Below are 19,365 nucleotides of genomic sequence, written 5' to 3' on the forward strand. Positions count from 1 at the left end.
TTCGCTCACCGGCGTTGGATTCCCACACTCATTCGACACCAACCTTGACATCCATATGCCTCCACGAAAGACCAATAACAAGAAGGGACAGGTGAAGGAGGCTGTCCCTTCGTCGGCTGCTGCACCTCCTCCAGCCCCAAGCTTGAAATTTCCTGAGATTTCGGAGAAGGACTGGATGGAGATTGAGACGTTCCTCGAGGACCAAATCATCTTGATCAAGGTGGGGAATATGTATGCTCGATGAACGCTCAGAACAAATAATGTCCAAAGAACTTCCTCTCGGCCGCAGAATGCAAAGCTTACGCTCACTTTATCGACAACTTGCCCCTCGAATTGACACCACCGAAGAAGAGAGGCGAGGCGTCGAGGGTGAATTGTGAGTGTGCTCAGGCTCTGAACTCCAGCTGCCTCAGATTCCAAACTCTTGATTCATTCATGCAGACCGCTACTCTATAACATCGCCCGACTTCGCTAAGCGATTGCATGAGGTGCTGACGCCGCATCTGTCGCCCTTTCCGCACCCTGCGAGAGGAGGGGCGCCGCGGCTGCCTCACTCGATGAACTCGAATATTCGGATGTACAAGTACACTCAGGGGCAGTACTTTGGGTGAGCTTCTGCGTCGGCCCTTGAGATGGGAAGTATCATTGCTGACACCCAACCAGTCAGCACTACGACGACTCCGTGAAGGACAGTGTCACCGGCGATAAATCTGAATGGACGCTCCTTGTATATATTACAGGCGCCGAAGACGGCGTTCAAGGAGGAGAGGTATGTTTGAGCAAGTACCTTCCGTCGCCTGAAGGCTCATCGTTATACAGACTATCTTCCAGCTAGAAGAAGGAGAGGGCAAGCGGCGAACGACCCGACCTCTCGTTCCGCCATTGTCACGCGGCATGGCTCTACTTCACAGGTCTGTCAGGCCGTCTCTTCTTCATGTTCGATGACCAGCACTGAAGGGCCCTCTACAAGACATGGCGCGAATTGCTTGCTGCACGAAGGCGCGCCAGTTGTAAAGGGTACGAAGTACGTCTTGCGCTCGGACCTGATGTTTGCATGAAGCTGGCCTTCAACCATCTAATTTCTCTGGTCTGACTATGAGACCGAAGCATTGAATGGCGCTGTCAAACTGTGTAAGTACTCTTGCCGTCCCTCCCGTTGTCATCCACAGCAGCATTGACACTGTGGATGCATTATTACGACCTCAAATGTCTGCCCCGTGGCCCAGATGGTTAAGGCGTGTGACTGTTAAGTTTCGCTTGGCAAATCACAAGATCGAGAGTTCGAGCCTCTCCGGGGCAGTTGCATTTTTGCCCTTCCCTGCTTTCTCGACGGTATTCATGCTTGGACTCCGCGCACCGACTCTTTTTACATACTTGCCGTTATGGCTTCGATACTTCTGAGCTTGGCAATGTACAGAATTCCCATGTACAGGACAAACAACTGTAAGAGGCCGCGATACACGATATCAACGGGACCCCTTCTTGCGCTTCATCGGCATACCTGCCTCTACCATATCATCGTCCCTGTCTCTGTCGTCCTTTCCACCCTCATCACCCCCTCTCCTCCTCTTCTTTCCGCCATGCCCTGCTTTTGCCTGATCCCGCATCTCTGCCGCCGCCACCCTCGCAGCCTCGCCCACACGTTCGCGCAAGAGAGATACCTCCTCTTCATCCGTCGGCCAAAGCTCCATCTTCTTCCCGATAACCTTTTCGATGCGCATGATAAACTCGACGTCGTATTGGGTGACGAAGGTGATGGACTTTCCGGCGCGCCCGGCGCGAGCTGTACGGCCGACGCGGTGAATGTAGTCCTTCGAATGGGTGGGGATGTCGAAGTTTATGACGATGTCGACAGAGGGGATATCTAGACCACTGCGAAAAGGGGAAGGATAAGTCGTGAATCGAGGCAACCACGCGGTTGCACGCACCGGCTAGCGACATCGGTGGCGACAAGGACCTTGCGACCACCGCTTTTGAATTTTGAAAGAGCTCCTAAGCGCTGACTCTGGCTGAGCTGACCGTGCAGGGGTACTGCCGGAAAGCCTAGTGTGCGCAATATGATTGATAGCCTGAAACGAAATGAGCAGAGGACGTATGCTTCGATGGGTACGGCGTACCGTGCAGCATCGTTCACCGTCCTAGTGAAAATAATGATGGAATTCTGCGCTAATGTGTTTGCGAGATATACAAGCAGTGTATCCTTCTCCTTCAACGGCATGAGGAGGTAGTATTGTAACAAGGAGTCGACGGTCTGATATCTGAAGGGAACGTGTTATGACAGGTTCGCGGTGAGTATTGAAATGCGTACTTGGTATTGACCTCGACTCGTACTGGGTTCGACAAACTGGCTCGCTGCAGTTTGGCTACCTTCGTCGTCATCGTTGCGGAGAAAAGGTAGGTTGTTCGTTCCTTCGGTATGACCTTCAGGATTTTGTCGATGACGGGACCGAAGTCCATGTCAAGGAGTCTGTCGGCCTCGTCCAGCACCTATGAAGCGGGGTAAGGCTCGATTTACGCTAAGGAGGCAACGATAACGCACCAGGAATTTAATCCCCCTTAAGTTGAATCCCTTAGTCTTTTCCAAGTGATCATCTAGACGTCCCGGTGTGGCTACAACGATATGCGGTCGCTTCGCAAGGGCGACCTTCTGCGCCATGATGTCTGTTCCACCGACTATGACTGCACATCGGACACCCATAGCAGACCCGAGAGCTTCGAATTGTTGTGAGATCTGGTACGCAAGTTCTCTGGTCGGCGCAAGGACGCATGCAAAGAGCCCCTTCGGGTCGTCCCAGAGTTTTTGCAGAATGGGGAGGGCAAATGCAGCGGTCTTTCCTGAGCCAGTGGAAGCGACACCAATGATGTCTCGTCCCTCCAGAGCATGGGGGAGGGCTTGAGCCTGAATCTCGGTGGGTGCCTTGAAGCTCATCTTGTCGAGGGCTTCGAGCAGAGGATCTATAAGTCCCAACGACTTGAACGTCGGGGCTGCCGCAGACGTGCTAGCCTCTTCAGGTCCTGCCATTGCTAGAGGCGAAGGGGGGAAGGGGATATGTGGGGGAAAATACAAGGGCAAGATGTGAAGAAGCGCCCGATCACTATTGATCGCCGGTGATGGCGTCGGCGGCGGCGGATGCGCGTCGTGGCGCTGTCGACGAGTTCCACGATCCCGACGACCATGGCGAGCCGCCCACCATCTCAGAAGGTCGGCGTCTCGTACTCAGGTCCTCCACTCTTCCTCGCGTCCGGGACGTGGAAGCAAATACAATCGTCTCTCGAGGCCCAACTTCCCCTCCGCAACATTCACTGGAAGCCGGCGGGACACTCATCCATACGCACCATTCAAGAGCTTTACGTGAACTTCGTCCCCCTCGCAAGTGTGAGAGACGAGAGTGCTTCTCAGGTCCCGGTGACGGTGTTGGACAAACCGTTGCTGCATCTGTTCTTCGTCGCTTGTGATGTGCGTGGTACTTCTTCGCGAGAAGGAACGAAGAATGCTCACACTCCCGACAGGACGCAGACCTTGAGCTGTACAGGACAACCGCGAAGAAGCAGATCAAGGACTGGCACACCTCTGTCGTGAACCGCAAGAACCAAGAATGGCTCATCGTTCAGGTCGTCAAACCCGAAACCAAGCCCACGACCGGCAACTTCTTCGCGATCAAGGGCAGCGTTATCGACAAGATTCGCGCCGACTTCAACGCCGACAAGCGCGACCGATGCGTACAGCTCTCCTGGTCGTCCACGGCGGCAGACAACCCCGCTACGTGGGCTGAGCCCGTGAACAAGATCAAGGATGGACTCGTGTCCGCGTTCGACCTCGTGCTGCAACAACGCGAGGAGGAAGTGAAGCGGTCCGAGAGTCAGAAGTCCATGCCAGGCTGGAACTTCTGCACCTTCTTTATCTTAAAGGTGCGCCCCATCTCGTGTCCGCTGGACATGAGCTCATATTGTCCAGGAAACCCTTGCGACCTCATTCGAGGGCATCAGCTTATTTGAAGATGCCCTGGCACAGTACGATGAGCTCGAGATCATGTTCTACGGCGTACTCAAGGACAAGAACCTCTCATGGTTCGGCACTCTCATCAGCCCCGCACCCAACGACGACTCCGCCCCCTTACTCTCGATCTCCAAGAAGCCCTACAAGGACCTCATCCTCGCCAACACCATCTCCGTCTTTGATTTCCGCATTTATACCCTTGCCCGCCAATGTCAGCTTCTTGCCAACCTCGGCCGCCTCAACGAAGTCAGTCACAAGACAAGCGCATTCCTTAGCGCGTTCGGACGCCGGCTGCGCGAAGTCCAGGTACTCTGCGCCGCTGCTAGTCTTTTTTACTCGGCTAAGTGTACCTTTGTAGAACACGCTACCTCAGTACTTTATAGAATCATGGACGTACTCTTCCGCTCTCAGTGTTGTCGAACAGTGTGACTCGTGGTTGAAGGCCTTCCGCGTCGAAGGCCCTAAGGTAGCTGCACTCAATGCGGGGAAGGGCGAGCTTTTGGAGCTTGCCAGGATACAAGTGAATATCTTCCTTCTTATTTCTACCTCCTGCTGACTGGGGCCAAGCTCGACAACATCGGCATTAGCGCCGGTCATCTCCCTAACAAACCACCTTTTTCGAACGCGTATCAGGGACCGGCAGCGAAGACACAATCATCAGCGAAGATCAGCAATCGTGAGGTGCAGTCCGCTATCGACGATAGCGACTTCTTCTACGACTTGTACATCCGCACGACGAAGTCGGCGATCGACATGTATGCCAAGGCTGGGCGACGGAAGTTTGCGCTCAAGTTACACGGAAGCCTAGCTGCCCTCGATGTGTCAGTGTACTTCCCCGTTCTGGATGCGAGATCTCGCTCATAGACACTTGTAGGCATCGACAACGCCTCAGCACAGCGCTGACCACATTCACATCCCTTCCTGCACATTACTCCCCTCACCATTGGACGTCCTTGGAATTCTTCGTCCTTTCGCGTGCGCTTGATACGCACGCAGCGCTGGACCAACAACACGACCGAGAGTGGATCCATACGCTACTAGCGTTTCTGGCAGCTTATGTGACGACGATGGGCAAGGACTTGCTCATGGATCAGCAAGATAGTGAGACATACCTGACGGACCTGGTCGAAGCATTGCGGAAAGCGTCGGCTGAGCTTGAGCAGGGTGAGCGGTCTGGCGCGTTACGCTTCAACGTCCGACTGACTAGCGATGGTTCAGAACTGCAACACTCCGACCATCCGGCGGTGACGCTGACCGTGGCAAGTGAAGCCAGTCATTCGGGAGACAAGGATGGCAACAACCTCGACGTCGTCGTGACGAACCGTCTGCCTATCGTACGTCCAATAATTCAACGCTACGGAAATTCCTGACTCCTCTAAAAGGCCCTGCCTGCTACTGAAGTCATTGTCAATCTCGTTGGCAGGGACTCGGAACGCTTGACGTTTAGGGCAAAGACGGAGGGACTTCCGCCCGGCAAGACTAAGCTGACTACATTCTCTCCCGTGAGTACAGCCGAACCGTGCTTTTCGCTCGTTGTTCTGACATTAGCCAGATCCCATTGCATGGGACATTTGCCTTGGACACTAGCGCGGTGCACTTATCGAAACTCGTGCTGCAGCGGACACATCGCAAGAGCGGAAGCTCGGGCAAAGTTCTCCGTTCGGCGAGGGATGTTACGCTAGTCAGAATACCGCAGGATTTGCTTGCCCTCGACGTGCGCGTGAAGCAGCCGGATCTAAGTGAGTCGCCCATGACAAAAAGCTACCGAAGGGACGGGTTACTGATGATTTTTGCAGTTCAGATGGGCCGAAAGACCGTGTTGGTCGTACTATCGACGGGGCGGAATCACGTTTCTCGGGCAACGGTCAAGTTGTCCTCGCAGAATGTGCAGTTCGAGCATGCAGGGGCCGTTCTCGCACCTGGTGGGCACCGAAATGCATTCCAACGGCAAACACGCACTTATCTACGTCAGCATCTTCTCACTTTTCCATCGAGCCTTCCGAAGATGGCTTCATCCTCACGGACATACCTGCCGATAAACATGTGCAAGTTGAGGTGCCACATGTTGGAGTGCCGTCCTCGCGGGTGATGGTGCGGATGACTCCGTCACTCTGGTCAGAGGCCTGGCGAACTGACATCCTGTAACAGCCTGTCGACGTCTCGGTCGTGTACGACGTCGATGACGACCCAGAGACGACACGCGAGCTTCATCTGGCGCGCGGCGTGATGACATCGCTGCCCATAGCCATTCATGTCAAAGACCATTTCCGAGGAAAGAAGTACGTATTCTGCTGCTGGGCTTGAGGCAATGTTTACTCAACCGATTGCTCAGGCTGTTCTCTCGGTTTGTCGTCGAAACGACCACTCATCAGCACATCCGTATATCGGAGGCGCACTTGGAACTATTGGAGCCGATGAAAGGCGTGACTATCTCGTCCGTGCGCGCAAGCAAGGCCAGAGTCGTGGTGAGTTCAGGTTCATGTTGTTCACTATCGGACCTCCATTGACAGCCTTCGTATCTAAGACGGTCACGCCTAACCAGCCCGCTTCGTTCCTCTTTTGCATGCACTCGGATGCGGGGCCAGGTACGAACTCCCCTCACACATTTGAGGACGTAGACTAACTTGCCCAGTTCTCGATCCGTTGCGCTTCAGTATCCGGTATCGCATATTGCGAGAAGGTGCGCATGCCATCTGTAACTTCGATAACGCCGTCATTGACGGTATTCCACCACAGAGGTTCAAGAGCTTCTCGATGAATCAATACGCTCAGCGCTGGGCGAAGAAATCGCTGACCTTCCCAGGCGGGCGAGCCTCTTGTCAAACCTTACCCACGCATTAGAGAGCGACACGAAGTGGATACAGCAGTACAGCATCACTGGGGAGCTCGACGTACCGAATCAAGAATCTGACGAGGCTAACGCGCCGGTGCTCGACCTGCTCAAGGCCCATCGACACGCCAATCCACCGAAAGGCAGGTGGAAGGAGCTCGCTATCCCGGTCGACATTCCGACGATGAATGTGAGTATGCTCCGACCGAGATCCTTCGCACAGTAAGCTGAAGTCGTTGACGCAGATCGTGGCCGCCGCGGGCTTGCGCGTAACCGCCAATCCGTCTTCGACGTCCGAGGATGCGTCCCCGTTCTACGCTGGCCAGCCGCTCTCGGGTATCATCACCGTCCGCACGTCCTTTCACTGGAGCGACAAGCCGCCAGATCCGGACAGGCAGTATCTCATCCGGTTCGAGCTCGAAGAGCTGGTGCGGGACTGGCTCGTGAGCGGGCGGAAACGGGGTGACTTTGCTGCTCAGGTACGTTGGCGCCACTGTCAACATTGCGCGGTACTTGATGCTCATTCGCTCCTCCCAGAACGACGGCGAATTCTCTTTCCCGGTGACATTGATTGCACTGCACCATGGGGAGCTCGCGCTGCCCAAGGTTATCATCACGCCGCTGCCTATAGCGGGAGAGATGACGATGGGATCGGTGGCGCTGCCAAGTTTGCGGACGTACCAGGAGCACGACGCGGAGACTGTGCTTGTACTGCCGAGAGGTGGACGGAGTACATTTGTGCTGGGGGCTAGTTAGTCGTTATGGAACTCTGCTCAGATACCTATCCAGTATATACGTCTACACGAAAGACTTATCGGGGCTGGATTGAGGGGACACTCGAGCTCAAATCGCAGGCTAACGTTCTATTGGGGCCATAAGGTTGAGACGGGCCAAAAAGTTCGTTCAGAGGGCGATTCGAACACCCGCGTGCAAAGCACAATGCCTGGGCTGAGGCTACGGGTAGTAGCAGGGCATCACCTTAACCACTCGGTCATCTGAACTTCAAAATGTTTGAATGGTCAAAATTGATTCGGTTTTCGTATCGCGCTGTGAGCGCCCTCACGCTTCGTTGCTCTTTCTGATGCAGGCTGGGGTATCGGAAAGCAGAAAGGTAACCAACGAGCTTGTACACTATGCCTTGCACTCTTTAATTCGCAAGCTACGAAGCTATCTCTGAGTCAGCGATGGGATTGGCGTGTATCGTGATCTTTCGTGTGCAGTCAGCGCGGGCGGGCGAATTACGGCGAGGAAAAGACATACACTGAGCAACTTGATCTCGTTAAGAGGCCGGTTCTTTGCGTTGACGGGAACGCGTTCCATCACATCAAGCGTTGAGTCTGCGCCGTCGATGACCCTCCCGAATATTGTGTACTTCTGGTCGAGGTGGGACTGTTTTGAGTAGGTGATGAAGAATTGAGACTTGTTGGTGTTCGGGCCAGAGTTCGCCATTGCGACCATGCCTCGTGCGTTGAACTATCGGTGTACAGTTAGAGGGTGCAGTCGCGAGCCTCAATGAAACCCGCGTCACCTTCAATGTCGAGCGTAGCTCGTCGTCGAACGGCTTTCCCCAGATACTCTGACCGTTCTTGCCGGTCCCCGAAGGATCACCTGTGCGGTCGATGAGCCCACCTTTCGAGGAGTGCAGCGCATTGCTTACCAGTCTGAATCATGAAGCCCTTGATATTGCGATGGAAAAGGCAGCCGTCGTAGTAATTCGAAGCGCAAAGGGCAAGGAAATTCTATTAAATCGGTTAGGTAATGGTGGCGGTCTGACGAGCGCAAAGCAGTTTTACCTCTGCGGTCTTGGGTACGGCTTCGCAGAACACCTCTATCTGATCATAGATGGCGTTATTGGCATGCGCGACGTTGCAAAGTACTGTGCTACGAATGATATACCTTCAGGTCGCCATGGGTTGTGTGCAAGGTTACAGACTAGACAAAAGCGTTCAGCGTCTAGATAGATCAAGACCGACACAGGCAGTTTACCATAGTATAAGCTCTCCCAATTGGGGAAAGCAGGAGGCACAGGATTTGTTGAAGGCTGGAAAAGCACCGAAGGGAAGGGCGAAGGCTTAATTCAAGGAAATGAAGAGGAAGGACTAAAGGCAGGATTCAGTAAGGCCTTATGTAGCGTCTTAGAATGACGCCTACCTTATGTGTGAGTTGTGTCGTTCCGATCCCGAGGACGTGAGCGCTCGTGACGGCTAAGTTCAAGTTGAGTTCGGACGTGTAACGGGTGTGACGCGATCACTGGTCAAAGCGCATTATATCGAGCCTTTTTGGGAATCTCCTTGTTCCTGGCTATCACCGGCCACCGTGAACATGCGCCGCCCACGAGGCCTCAGCTCTGTAGCCACGATTCGTATATGAAGCGCAATCGTTGCAATGCAGGAATATACGTTTGTGTTCCTCCCTCATCATGCTAATGATCATGCCGCGATATATCTTTTCTACCCTGGCTTTGCTAGGGTTGTTGGGATTGCACGCATCGGCGTATTTTCTTATGGCCGCCAGCAAGTCGACCGTATAGTCTTCTCTTATCGTGTCTAACGAAGGGGATATTCCTACAGATAATTTACTGACAACGCAGCGGATTGATCCCATACTGACTCCGGGCCAAGTTGCTACCCATGTGCACTCCGGTGCGCAAGGCAGTTCACCAGGCTGCGATCGAATTAATGTCTGCCGCCCAGTCGTCGGCAGTAGTGGCTTTGGACTCGATTCTACGAGCTCAGACGTCCTACGCAACAGCTCCTGCACATCCGTGCCCATCCGCGAGGATAAGAGTAATTACTGGTATCCAGTGCGTGAGTCGTATTATTCTACTGACTCCATGAATCACGAAGTCGCTGTAGCAATTGTATTTTCGGTAACTTCCAAGCATACAGCTATAATTGCGCCTCTCAATACACTACCGAAGATGGCAGAACGGGACGTTCAGTCTTGTCGATGGCAACCCGGTCATGTACGTCTCGCGTACTCCCCATCTTCGACTACGCTAATGGGCAGAAAGATGTCAGGATAATCACTGAGCCAGCAGACCGCAGCTGACTTAAGGTGTAGACTACCTGTTCAGCGACGAAGTCAACAGCACGACGCCGTTTCCTGTTGATGTGAGTGTATACAACTTATATAACACGAGCAATGTGAAATCCCCTCCAGTTCAGGATGATCTCAGGTGAGCCATGGTGAAGGACGAAGGAACGCTGCTCACTCATCAGTGCGCTACGGAAGGCGATCCCAATCTGCGCACCTTCGATCCCGCGAGTTTCGCTCAACAAGCAATCACATTTTTGTGCCTACAGGCCGGAGGCGTCTCAGCTCGATTCAATGAGCTCCCTCGAGGTGCATGTTCGAACGGGATTCGCTCACAGATCGTAGGCCATTGTACTCTGTGCGGGATGCAGGCGCTTATTTACGCAGAACTTTCCCAGCTGCTGGGACGGGAAGGTGCGATCAATCAGAGGCTGCTGCACGCATCGCTCAAATGAAGTCCCTACACAGAACGTCGACTCGGACGACCATCGCTCCCACGTCGCTTTCTTGTCGACAGGACCGGATAACGGGACGTGTGACGACCCTGCATTCCCGTACACACTTCCAAGAATATTCATGGAGGTAAGTGAAAGGGCTGCCAGCGCGTAAATTATCGACCTCTGACTCTGAAAAGGTATACTGGATTACGCAAGTTTGGGACGCCTTCCGGTCGCAGTCTTATTCTCCGGATCAGCCTTTCGTGTACGCAGCTTCAAGATCACATCCCTTCGTGTACTTTCTTATGATCGGCAGCTTCTCCAACGGCGATCCCACGGGGTATGGGTATCATGCTGGTACGTCTTGTCTCTCCATCCACATATTTCTTCCATCTTTCAGATACTGCTTTTCTCTTCCCATTATCCCCATCGAGTCACCCACTCACCTCCCTCGCAGACTTCGTCAACGGCTGGGAGCCGTTCGCCTTGAAGAACGCCCTCGACTACTGCCACTGCAACCCCTACGGTGACCCATCCTGCTGCGTTGCCCAGGGTCTCTTCACCTTCGATCAAGAGGCCAAGTGCTACAGCACGGATTCCGTGGAGGAGAAAGGTATGCGTACCCCCTCGCGTATATACAGACGTACGGGAAACCGCAGCTGACCACACCTATCAGTCAAAGGCACCCTCGACACCCTCCCCGGTGCAAACCCCGTGCAGGCCCCCTGCTATGAAGACTACGTAGCCACAGCGACACCAGCTATCGTCGCCCCCGTATACGCGTACGACGGCTCGGAGAATCCGGTCTACACCGCCGTCGATGGTACTCGAGCCGCTAGGCCGACAGTGACGGTCCAGCATGCAGCGAGCTCGGCCAACGTCGCACAGACTGCACAGGGGACGTGCATCTATAACAGCGCCGCGCACACTGCTGTCCGAGAAGGCTGGGTCACGTCGGTTGGCATGCTTTGGATCGCCTACTTCCTGATGTAAGAACGTCTGGCGAGTCCGTATCTATTTGGACGCGCGTGCTTCTTTTGTATCGCTACTCTGTCCATTTTTTTCTACTTGAAAACACTCCCTCCGGTGGTCTGACGCCGTACACGACATGGTCTACGCAGAGTGTAGTATAAAGGTACAGTTTGAAAGTATTGTAAAGGCCCTTCTAACGGGCTTGAGAGAACTTAGGTGAATCCAGGTAAGGTATGAGGGTATCTACGACGCGGGACGGTCCAATGATGTCGGTATGCAAGAGTATATATACATGGAATGTAAAGGGGGACGATGTAATGTAAAAGGGAAGCGACGAGAAAAGGGTGAAGCAGAAAAGAAAAAAGGGAAAGATACGCAGCAGCCGCGGACAACTCACTCCATCCACCACTTCCGCCTTCACCCCCACCTGCACCTCCGCCATCACCTCCACCTTCAAGTCGACCGCCTCGCGATTACGCAGTCGATATGTCCTGCTCCCCCGTCACCCACGGATGCGCCTTCACATCCGCAATCGTCGCCCGCGTCTTCGGATCCGGGTCCAAGCACCGACGCAACAGGTCCCTCACATCCTCGCCCAGCGTCAACCCCGGCACGTCGACCAGGCGTATCTCCCCCTCCACCGCCTCCTTCACGGTAGGGAAGGGTGAGTTCCCAGTGAGGAGGAACGAGAGGAGGACACCGAGGGTCCAAACCTCCGCCGGCGCGGCCTGGTATTTCTGCTTCTTCAGAATCTCTGACGCAGCGTACGCCGTGGTGCCGTAGAACTGAGAGTAGAAAGGGCGGGGCTGGGAGGGGTCGATGACGGACGCGCTTCCGAAGTCGACGAGCTTGACCTTTGAGGCGAAAGGTGAGGTTGAGGCGCATACATTCGATGATCATGGGAACGCACCCGATACTCGCTGTCAATGAGGATGTTCTCGTCCTTAATGTCCCGGTGCGCGACTCCTTGGCTATCCAAGTAGTGCACTGCGTCGACGACCTGAGCGAACACGTATCGCGCGCGATCCTCAGGCAGCCGCTTATGCTTAGACGACTCTATGCACTCGAAGAGGTCGTGTGATGGTCGACGGCGTTGGGTGGGACGCGCAGGCTGCAGCAGGTGAGGATCGGGGATCAGGATGACTTCCTCGGTCTTATCATCCTTCGTCTCTGGGCTAAAGGGAGGGGGTTCCTGCAGAAGCGCAACAGAAGCGAGGTCCATGGTGGACTGGAAAGGGGTGGCGGGAGAGCTGCTCGACGAGCTGGGGATCGAGTCGTGCGAGGAAGACGCGCAGAGGCCGGGGAGGGGCGATAAAGTCGCAGACGCCTTAGGAGATGAGCGGGCACACAGTCGAGTTTCCTTCTGCCAAGGAGAACCATGCAGTTCCTGTACCTAGGGGCGCTGTCAGACGCGTTCGTTATGCGATGCAGTGGCAGCACGCACCAGGTAGTAGTAGAGTGAATCCTCAAAGAGATCCTTGCACTTGACAATGTTGGGGTGATCGAGGAAGCACAGCAACATGACCTCCGTCGGCAGCTGCCCGACCTCTTCGTGCTGCATCCACGCGTAGGACGGGACCTTGCTCTTGATGATGAACTTGACGGCGACCTCTTCTCCGCGCTTTCGATGCCGAGCAGTCATGACGAAGCCGTAGCCGCCCGAGCCAAGTTCGTCCTCCAGTTGGTACTCGTGAACGAAATGAGCGTTAAGTCGGTGATTCTCAGAGAAGCGCGCGCAGTGCAGGTGTCCGAGCAGGTTGTAGCACGAGGAGGGCGTCAGAGCAGGCGAGGGCAATTCTTCGATTTCTGCGTCATCGATGTCGTCCGCGTCGAGCAGGTGGTTCTTGGGCGACAGATGATAGGACACGTTGCGTGTGGGTTCCAGCGCCTGCGCGAATGACTGATCAAAAGGGTCGACTTCCGGGATGGAGACCTCGGAGCGCGGCGAAGAAGGTCTTCTGACAGTCCTGTTTTGGGACGGAGATGAAGGACAGCTGAGGCTACGTCTTGGCGCGCCTGAGTATCTTTTTTGGCGAGGCGAGCTGCAGGAGGAGGATGGTCGGGTTCCGTCGCATACAATCGACATATCGCTGTCTGAGCGTTGATGGCCATCCTGGGCGGGCAGAGTGTAGGTGAAGTAGCCGCCAGGACTTGCGGACGCGTCGTAGAGCGTTGCATTCGAGTTGGCGGATGCAAGGAAGGGCAAGACCACATCATCGTCAGACGCGAGCCGGTAGTGAGTGCTAGAGATCGGAGAGCGCATGTTGATCCTGAATGTTACGCGTCTATGCTGGCGAGATTGAGGGCGAGAGTCGAGCAAGGAGGAAGTATCGCAGGGAGAGCGCGAGAAGCGGTCTTAATCGGGGTTGCCAAGAGTCCAGATACCTTCCAAAGTATCCAGAAGCAGCGAGCAGCCTTTTGAGGGTCGGCGAGAGGTCCTATAGCGGTCCAATAGCGTAGAACATGGAGGCTCAGGACGAAAAGCGCGCACCATTGCACGATCCCAAACGCGGACGATGCCCGGAGAAAGGTCACGTGTGCCGCCGCCCGGTCCGGCCGGGTTGCCGCCGATGACGGAACGCCCAACGTTGCGTGTCCGCCTCAGCAACACACCTGCTTCCCGCACTCACCACCGAGGACGCGAAGGAGCATATCCCGCAGCCATGGGCAGGAGGAAGATCGAGATTCAGCCGATCCTGGTGCGTTCACGAGCTCGGACGTGGGGAAGCCCATATTTATAGTCTACACGCCTGCAGCACGAAAGGAACAGAAGCGTGACGTTTCTGAAGGTCAGTGGACTCCCTCCGAATCGGATTTCGGCCGTCCTTGCTCTCGACGACGCGCACGAGAGCTTGCAGAGCGCGAACAATCAAGTTCAACTTGCTATTTTCGGAGGTCTTGGCATGTTCGCTTTTGTAATTTTAGCAGCCTACGCCCGTTTATTTTTATCCCTCCCCTTCACGGAGATTAGCGTCACTTTCCCCGCCAAGTCGAACACGCCATCCAGACCCTGTTGATGCTTGCTCCTTCTTATCCTCCCTTTGGATATGACCTCCATCGGGACATGTATTGACGTCTTCCCAGCGCAAGAATGGGCTATTCAAGAAGGCGTACGAGCTCGGCGTGCTCTGTAGCGTAGACATTGCTGTCATCGTCTTTGGTGGGCGATTCAAGCATCTAGATTGGTGCTCAGCTGATAGATATGACGCAGAGGAGAGACCAGGTCATCACACCAAGCTATACCAATACGGTTCGAGAGATGTCAGCGAGATTGTGCAGAGACATCTGAACGTGCGCCATTCATTCTCTGTGCCTAGTCGGCTACTTACTGACTATCTCAATGTCCGTAGTTTGACGGGGATAAGGACACGAAAGGTCCAGGCGACTTCACGGGCGCAAATACATCGGCAGCGGCAAACGATGAAGAGGATGAAGAAGACGAGGAGGCCCCCGATGGGACCAATCCTCGAAAGCGACCACGTATTGCTGGGCCTACTAACATTGCCCCCAGTCCTGGGAGGGCTTCAGGAGCGCGTACACCTTCTAATGAGGTAGCATCATCTCGTGCGCCAGGGAGCAATACCCCCGCTCTAGAGAGCTCGGCAAACACCAGCCTTCCGCCTGTACCACCGGCTACTAATGTCAGTCCACTCGTCTTTGATCGTCACTAGTCTAACATATCGCAGGTCGATTACATGCAACCGCCGGCATACCGCCAGCAAGGTCCGCCACTTCATCTCAGTGGTTCCATGTACCCGCCGCCGCAAATGTCAAACATGGCGCCCACCTTGTCTTCGCTACCTGTGTCCTCGGACCGGCACCTTCCCGCTCCTGGCTTCCTCAACCAGAGCGGCGGCGGCAGCTCCAAGAATGTCAGGCCGCCTAGCGCATACGAAAGCAGTGGAAACATTGGTCAACGGGCCGTGACCATGGACCATCCTCCGACTGCTACAAGCTCGCGCTCTGGTGCCACAAACACGGATGCCAATACAGGCTTCATTGCGCGCCCAGGAAGCGGTGCGTCGACAGGGTCCGGCGGTGCCGACTACAACGCGGGATTCCATCGAACGTACAGCGCCCCTATGGGGTACGGAGGCATGCCTCCAGGCCTGAGCGCGTCTGGCGGACGATTCAATTATGGCGGTCCTGGTCCTGGCCCTGGTAGACGCACCCCACCATCGTCGACGGGCGGTATGAGCGGTCCTTCCGGCATGTCGAACGCTGGCGGCGGCGGAGATCGAAGTATGGATTGGCCTTTGCATGGTCCTGGAGGTGGCGCCGCAGGAGGAGGTCCCTCTGGTGGACCTCCCGGCGGAGGAGGCGGAGGCGGAGGTGCTGGACAGCCCCCGAACGCTAGCATGAATTGGCTAGCCTTCTTGGGAAGCGGGATGAACGCGAAGCAGGATGGGAGCTCGAGATCGTGATGCGTATTGCTTGGACTTTGAGGCATGCCTATGAGGTTGTCAGCCATATCCTTCATGTCGGTTGAGGATCGGGTCTTTTGATTGGGTACATATAGATGATCTAGTACTCTACTCTTCAGAGGAGAATGTCAAGCTTGAGATTGCGGGGCAGAACCTGTGTGACTGTATACAAGCGACGCCGAGGCCGATAAGTTGAACATTGCACGTGTGCGCGCGTGCCATCGCCGATCGCGTGATGATGCGCAAGTTCGTCTTTTCTCCTCCGTCAATTGCGAACGTTCTCCCGCGAGATGGCGCTTATCGTCCAGTGCATGTACCCTGTCTTCATTAATCAGAAAATCCATACAGCACTTCCAGCTTCGCGAGCGTCGCTGGGTGAGCCCTGCACGGCTAGCTCTTCTGAAGCTCCACGGTCGAACGTCGGGCACGCTTCCCCACTCCCCAGAGTGTAGGCTGCCGCCGCGGCGACTTGCCCAAACAGCCGTTTTTGTATGCATCTTCAGCGCATCTCGACGTGTCGAGGCGCCCTCGAAAGGCCCGATATGCCCCGCGTGCATGCGCGCCATGGACGTTTAACGAGGCACCCACGCGGGGACTGCCATGTTGGGCACACAGACCCTTGCAGACTCGCCGAAGTGCCTGGCCTTCCCGATGGCAACAACTGTATATCTGCATCCGAGGCTATGGGCACCTCAAACGTTGTAGAGACGGCACATAGGGGGCTTTTAATGACCGTGTGGGGTCGCCTACGCTGAGGCGGTTCCAGCTTCCAGCCACCCATCACTGGTGGCACAAAGGTCCCCTCAGGTGAGCTCTGGCTGCTGCCATCAGCGACGCTGATACCGGTCCGCTCACCATCGCCTCAGCGTCGAACGCGAACGCGCGATATGCCGGCGCTGCTGATGCGCCCCTCGCGTCCTTCGGTTGTTACAGCGCATTGGCAAATGGCGTCGGTGGCGCTCTCAGGTGCGTGCCAGTCGGGCGCCGCAAAAGGAGACGCTAGATCCCACCATCCCGACATGATGCGGGCTACGATTTGACGGGGCCAATTTTGTGAGTGCCCGAGCAGACCGCGGTCACATACATATAGACGGCTCGAGCTCCGAGGCGGGACTTTTCGCCCCCATCCTCGAGCGATCGAGTGGGACTGACTAGCGACCGCCTCCGACGCCGGCTGCTACTTCAACCCTTGCACCATCGAGGATCGACGCATCTTCTGGACAGTGGACATCGCTCGCGCCTCTTCGCTGTGCTTGACCAGGTGTGTACGCGTCGTTTATAAGGTCGACCATGTTTACTGACTTTGGCCATACAGATTATCACTCCTTCCTCCTCCCACCATGCTGATCAAGCTCGTGCCCGTTGCGCCTCAGCCCACTGTCCTCTTCTCTTTCACCTTCCCGCACCTCGAGGATGCAGGCGTCGAAGTCACACCAGCCGGTTGGGAGAACCAGCTCTCGGCTCTTCATCGTGACGGTCTGGAGGTCCCGAAGAGTTTGCATGCGTTGGACAAGGCCGCGGGCATCACGAGTCTGCTCGACGAGGTCCTCTTCAGTGTACCAGCCCTCACCATCACCTGTCGATATCAGGACGGATCGGTGGAGGAGTGGCCACTGATGGATCAATCATGCCTCGAGACGCTCGACAGCGTCGTTGCGGACGTCGCCGAGTCCGCCGTGGAGTTGCGCCGCGAGAAGCGCCAGGATGATGGGGCGAAGGAGATGGCGGTCGGCCGTGCGCAGGAACGGACGCGCGAACACGATTCGACGACGTACGGGCACAGGACACAGATGCTAACCATCAACTCGCTGCTCGCGTGAGTATTCTATCTGCCTATCTTGCGTGCGCGATGCTGATGAGATGGTAGACCTCCGCCGCCCGCTACTTCATCGATGCACGCCATGGAGCTCGCTTCGCCTGGTCCGTCGGCCACCAGCTTTGCCGAATCACCGCTTCCTGGCCTGAGTTCGCGTGGTTTGCGACGACGTGCTCGATCACGCCTGGTTGATGCATTCCGCCGCTACGTTCTCCCTGTGCTGTCGAGGAGCTTTCCGAAGGAGGGCTACTACGTCTGGGTAGTCGACAGCATGATCAGAAGGGCTAACATGCGGATGGACGAGCTGATGAAGCGCGAAGAAGCATCGCCCGACCATGCTGCCTCTCGCTCGGGCGTACGGCGGCCTTTTTCTTTGATCTCCCTCAGGCGGCTGGCGGACGACAGCGATGACGAGACGGACACCGATAGCACTTCTATCCGTACGCCCTCCGCGACCGAGACCTTCCCTCTGTCTCGCCAAGCCTCATCCTCATCCACGTCCTCCTCCTGCACCTACTTCAGCCCTCGTTCCGAGCCCGAGACGAAGCTCTCCCCGCAGGAGCTCGCGGAGTATACCGCCTTCTCTGCACTCACCGCGAAGTTGCGCAAGCTTTCCACGAGCGCTCGACATGACCAGCAGCTCATGGACGTAGAGCGGGAGCGACAAATGGGTTTGTTGGAGGGTCGCAGCCGACGTCGCGCCTGGCTCAATATGCGCCTGGCGTGCAGTCCGTCGGATACGACGGAGCTGTCGAAGCCGTACAAGAGCTCGCGAATTGCGCAGCAGTCATGGACGTCCGAGGACTTTGAGTACGCGCCGTATCGGGATGAGGAGGAGGAAGAGGACGACGACTTCTTCCTCGAGTCGATGAGTCTCGCGACTGCGGAAGAGTTCCCTCGCCCACCGTCGCGCCTTATCCTGCCATACGACTCTGACGATGACGAAGAGGAGGCAGACGCTCGCTCGGCCGACATCCAGAGGGGCTTGCAGCTGCTCGGTCTCGCAACACCTACGAGCTCAAGGGGGTGGCGTTCGCTGCTTCATGACAAGCCCCTTTCGGCCTTCGATCCTCCGTCGTACAGCGACGACATGCCGGATCCCTACGACGATGTCGACAAGGACATGTCTGCCATAGTTCAGAATGTCTCCATCGTTGGCGAGCGCGAGCCGTGGGCGGGCGATACCTCCTTCATGGACTTCTGATTCCTTTCCCTTCCGCCCAAAAGTTATCCCTCATATCCACAAGAGACGTTGCTCATTGTTCAACTACATATCATATTTTCTCCCCTCTCTCCCTTGTAATGTACACCACAGCTCATCGCTGGCATCGCTCGTATAACCGACGCCGTGCCCTTCAGCTTCCTGTAGCCTCCCCCGTCAACTCATTTATGCATCGCATGCGTCTCCCTATGTATTGTACGACAATACCCATCGTTTAAGCATATACGTACACAACAAGCATACCGCACACTACCGACAAGTAAATCTATTATCATGGTCCATGAAATTTCGCTGAAAATTGGATTGAAAGTGATTGAAGCCTCCCGAGACGGTTGGCCTGAACTCGGGATCATAGATTCGGCGTCCAGCGAGGAAAGTTGCTGACGCTACGAATTGCGACGCAATACTCCTGACCGCAGGAACGAAGGCAGCGCCAAGTACAAATCGTCGTATGGGCTTGACACGATCTTCGCCACGGGCATCCACTGACCCACCTGCCAGATGGTATTCCCCTGAGTATACGGCCTACCCAGGAGGTCGTGAGGGTACACGTCGTTCAATCATGCCCCTTTACATTCAATGCGCGCACTGGGAGGATCCAGCATTGTGGGACGAGAGTCACTTCGGTGAG

The 19,365-nt window shown here is 55.6% G+C and overlaps 9 protein-coding genes and 2 non-coding genes across 11 annotated transcripts; 7 read left to right on the forward strand and 4 right to left on the reverse strand.

The window, feature by feature from the left end:
• Positions 1-33: 33 nt before the first annotated feature.
• SCHCODRAFT_02606189 (uncharacterized protein) lies at positions 34-1,079 on the forward strand. Its single transcript, XM_003035955.3, has 6 exons — positions 34-220; positions 271-376; positions 442-607; positions 664-769; positions 820-911; positions 971-1,079. The coding sequence occupies exons 1-6, from the start codon at positions 56-58 to the stop codon at positions 1,056-1,058; spliced, it is 723 nt and encodes a 240-aa protein (XP_003036001.1). The 5' UTR covers positions 34-55; the 3' UTR covers positions 1,059-1,079.
• A 132-nt stretch (positions 1,080-1,211) lies between these two features.
• Positions 1,212-1,300, forward strand: SCHCODRAFT_t1. The gene has a single exon. It is a non-coding gene; the product is annotated as a tRNA-Asn (tRNA).
• Positions 1,301-1,349: 49 nt separating this feature from the next.
• On the reverse strand, positions 1,350-3,062 carry SCHCODRAFT_02561513 (DEAD-domain-containing protein). The gene is made up of 5 exons (XM_003035132.2): positions 2,540-3,062; positions 2,309-2,487; positions 2,118-2,258; positions 1,929-2,069; positions 1,350-1,872 (listed from the first exon to the last, which is right to left on the reverse strand). Exons 1-5 carry the CDS (start codon positions 3,020-3,022, stop codon positions 1,467-1,469), a joined length of 1,350 nt encoding a protein of 449 aa, XP_003035178.1. The 5' UTR covers positions 3,023-3,062; the 3' UTR covers positions 1,350-1,466.
• Positions 3,063-3,158: 96 nt separating this feature from the next.
• On the forward strand, positions 3,159-7,687 carry SCHCODRAFT_02524907 (uncharacterized protein). The gene is made up of 18 exons (XM_003035954.2): positions 3,159-3,457; positions 3,511-3,909; positions 3,956-4,303; positions 4,356-4,517; positions 4,565-4,818; positions 4,872-5,161; positions 5,216-5,331; positions 5,380-5,499; positions 5,550-5,736; positions 5,794-5,919; positions 5,970-6,088; positions 6,146-6,276; positions 6,330-6,462; positions 6,522-6,582; positions 6,630-6,677; positions 6,734-7,017; positions 7,073-7,306; positions 7,365-7,687. Exons 1-18 carry the CDS (start codon positions 3,176-3,178, stop codon positions 7,581-7,583), a joined length of 3,513 nt encoding a protein of 1,170 aa, XP_003036000.1. The 5' UTR covers positions 3,159-3,175; the 3' UTR covers positions 7,584-7,687.
• Positions 7,688-7,727: 40 nt separating this feature from the next.
• Positions 7,728-7,828, reverse strand: SCHCODRAFT_t17. The gene has a single exon. It is a non-coding gene; the product is annotated as a tRNA-Ser (tRNA).
• Positions 7,829-7,918: 90 nt separating this feature from the next.
• On the reverse strand, positions 7,919-9,030 carry SCHCODRAFT_02606199 (cyclophilin-like protein). The gene is made up of 8 exons (XM_003035131.2): positions 8,979-9,030; positions 8,814-8,926; positions 8,724-8,759; positions 8,621-8,659; positions 8,485-8,566; positions 8,356-8,435; positions 8,088-8,300; positions 7,919-8,034 (listed from the first exon to the last, which is right to left on the reverse strand). Exons 2-8 carry the CDS (start codon positions 8,814-8,816, stop codon positions 7,987-7,989), a joined length of 501 nt encoding a protein of 166 aa, XP_003035177.1. The 5' UTR covers positions 8,817-8,926; positions 8,979-9,030; the 3' UTR covers positions 7,919-7,986.
• A 366-nt stretch (positions 9,031-9,396) lies between these two features.
• SCHCODRAFT_01083620 (uncharacterized protein) lies at positions 9,397-11,293 on the forward strand (the record flags this gene model as incomplete). The annotated part of the gene is made up of 11 exons (XM_003035953.1): positions 9,397-9,630; positions 9,683-9,696; positions 9,748-9,803; positions 9,891-9,946; positions 10,049-10,204; positions 10,251-10,277; positions 10,332-10,445; positions 10,498-10,565; positions 10,617-10,657; positions 10,758-10,913; positions 10,977-11,293. Coding segments are annotated over 11 exons (1,239 nt in total), but the record flags the coding sequence as incomplete, so codon positions are not given.
• A 31-nt stretch (positions 11,294-11,324) lies between these two features.
• On the reverse strand, positions 11,325-13,653 carry SCHCODRAFT_02606202 (Pkinase-domain-containing protein). Its single transcript, XM_050344206.1, has 3 exons — positions 12,717-13,653; positions 12,183-12,665; positions 11,325-12,126 (listed from the first exon to the last, which is right to left on the reverse strand). Exons 1-3 carry the CDS (start codon positions 13,533-13,535, stop codon positions 11,746-11,748), a joined length of 1,683 nt encoding a protein of 560 aa, XP_050202867.1. The 5' UTR covers positions 13,536-13,653; the 3' UTR covers positions 11,325-11,745.
• A 238-nt stretch (positions 13,654-13,891) lies between these two features.
• Positions 13,892-15,849, forward strand: SCHCODRAFT_02606207 (uncharacterized protein). The gene is made up of 6 exons (XM_003035952.2): positions 13,892-13,971; positions 14,029-14,061; positions 14,357-14,432; positions 14,484-14,563; positions 14,623-14,913; positions 14,959-15,849. The coding sequence occupies exons 1-6, from the start codon at positions 13,936-13,938 to the stop codon at positions 15,694-15,696; spliced, it is 1,254 nt and encodes a 417-aa protein (XP_003035998.1). The 5' UTR covers positions 13,892-13,935; the 3' UTR covers positions 15,697-15,849.
• Positions 15,850-15,986: 137 nt separating this feature from the next.
• Positions 15,987-16,657, forward strand: SCHCODRAFT_02709223 (uncharacterized protein; the record flags this gene model as incomplete). Its single annotated transcript, XM_050347031.1, has 2 exons — positions 15,987-16,503; positions 16,563-16,657. A coding segment is annotated over one exon (286 nt), but the record flags the coding sequence as incomplete, so codon positions are not given.
• On the forward strand, positions 16,563-19,017 carry SCHCODRAFT_02674495 (uncharacterized protein). Its single transcript, XM_003035951.2, has 3 exons — positions 16,563-16,957; positions 17,012-17,512; positions 17,564-19,017. Exons 2-3 carry the CDS (start codon positions 17,037-17,039, stop codon positions 18,714-18,716), a joined length of 1,629 nt encoding a protein of 542 aa, XP_003035997.2. The 5' UTR covers positions 16,563-16,957; positions 17,012-17,036; the 3' UTR covers positions 18,717-19,017.
• Positions 19,018-19,365: the final 348 nt, after the last annotated feature.

Source organism: Schizophyllum commune (assembly GCF_000143185.2).
Source record: "Schizophyllum commune H4-8 unplaced genomic scaffold SCHCOscaffold_1, whole genome shotgun sequence".
In the NCBI taxonomy this organism is placed as follows: Eukaryota; Fungi; Basidiomycota; class Agaricomycetes; order Agaricales; family Schizophyllaceae; genus Schizophyllum; species Schizophyllum commune.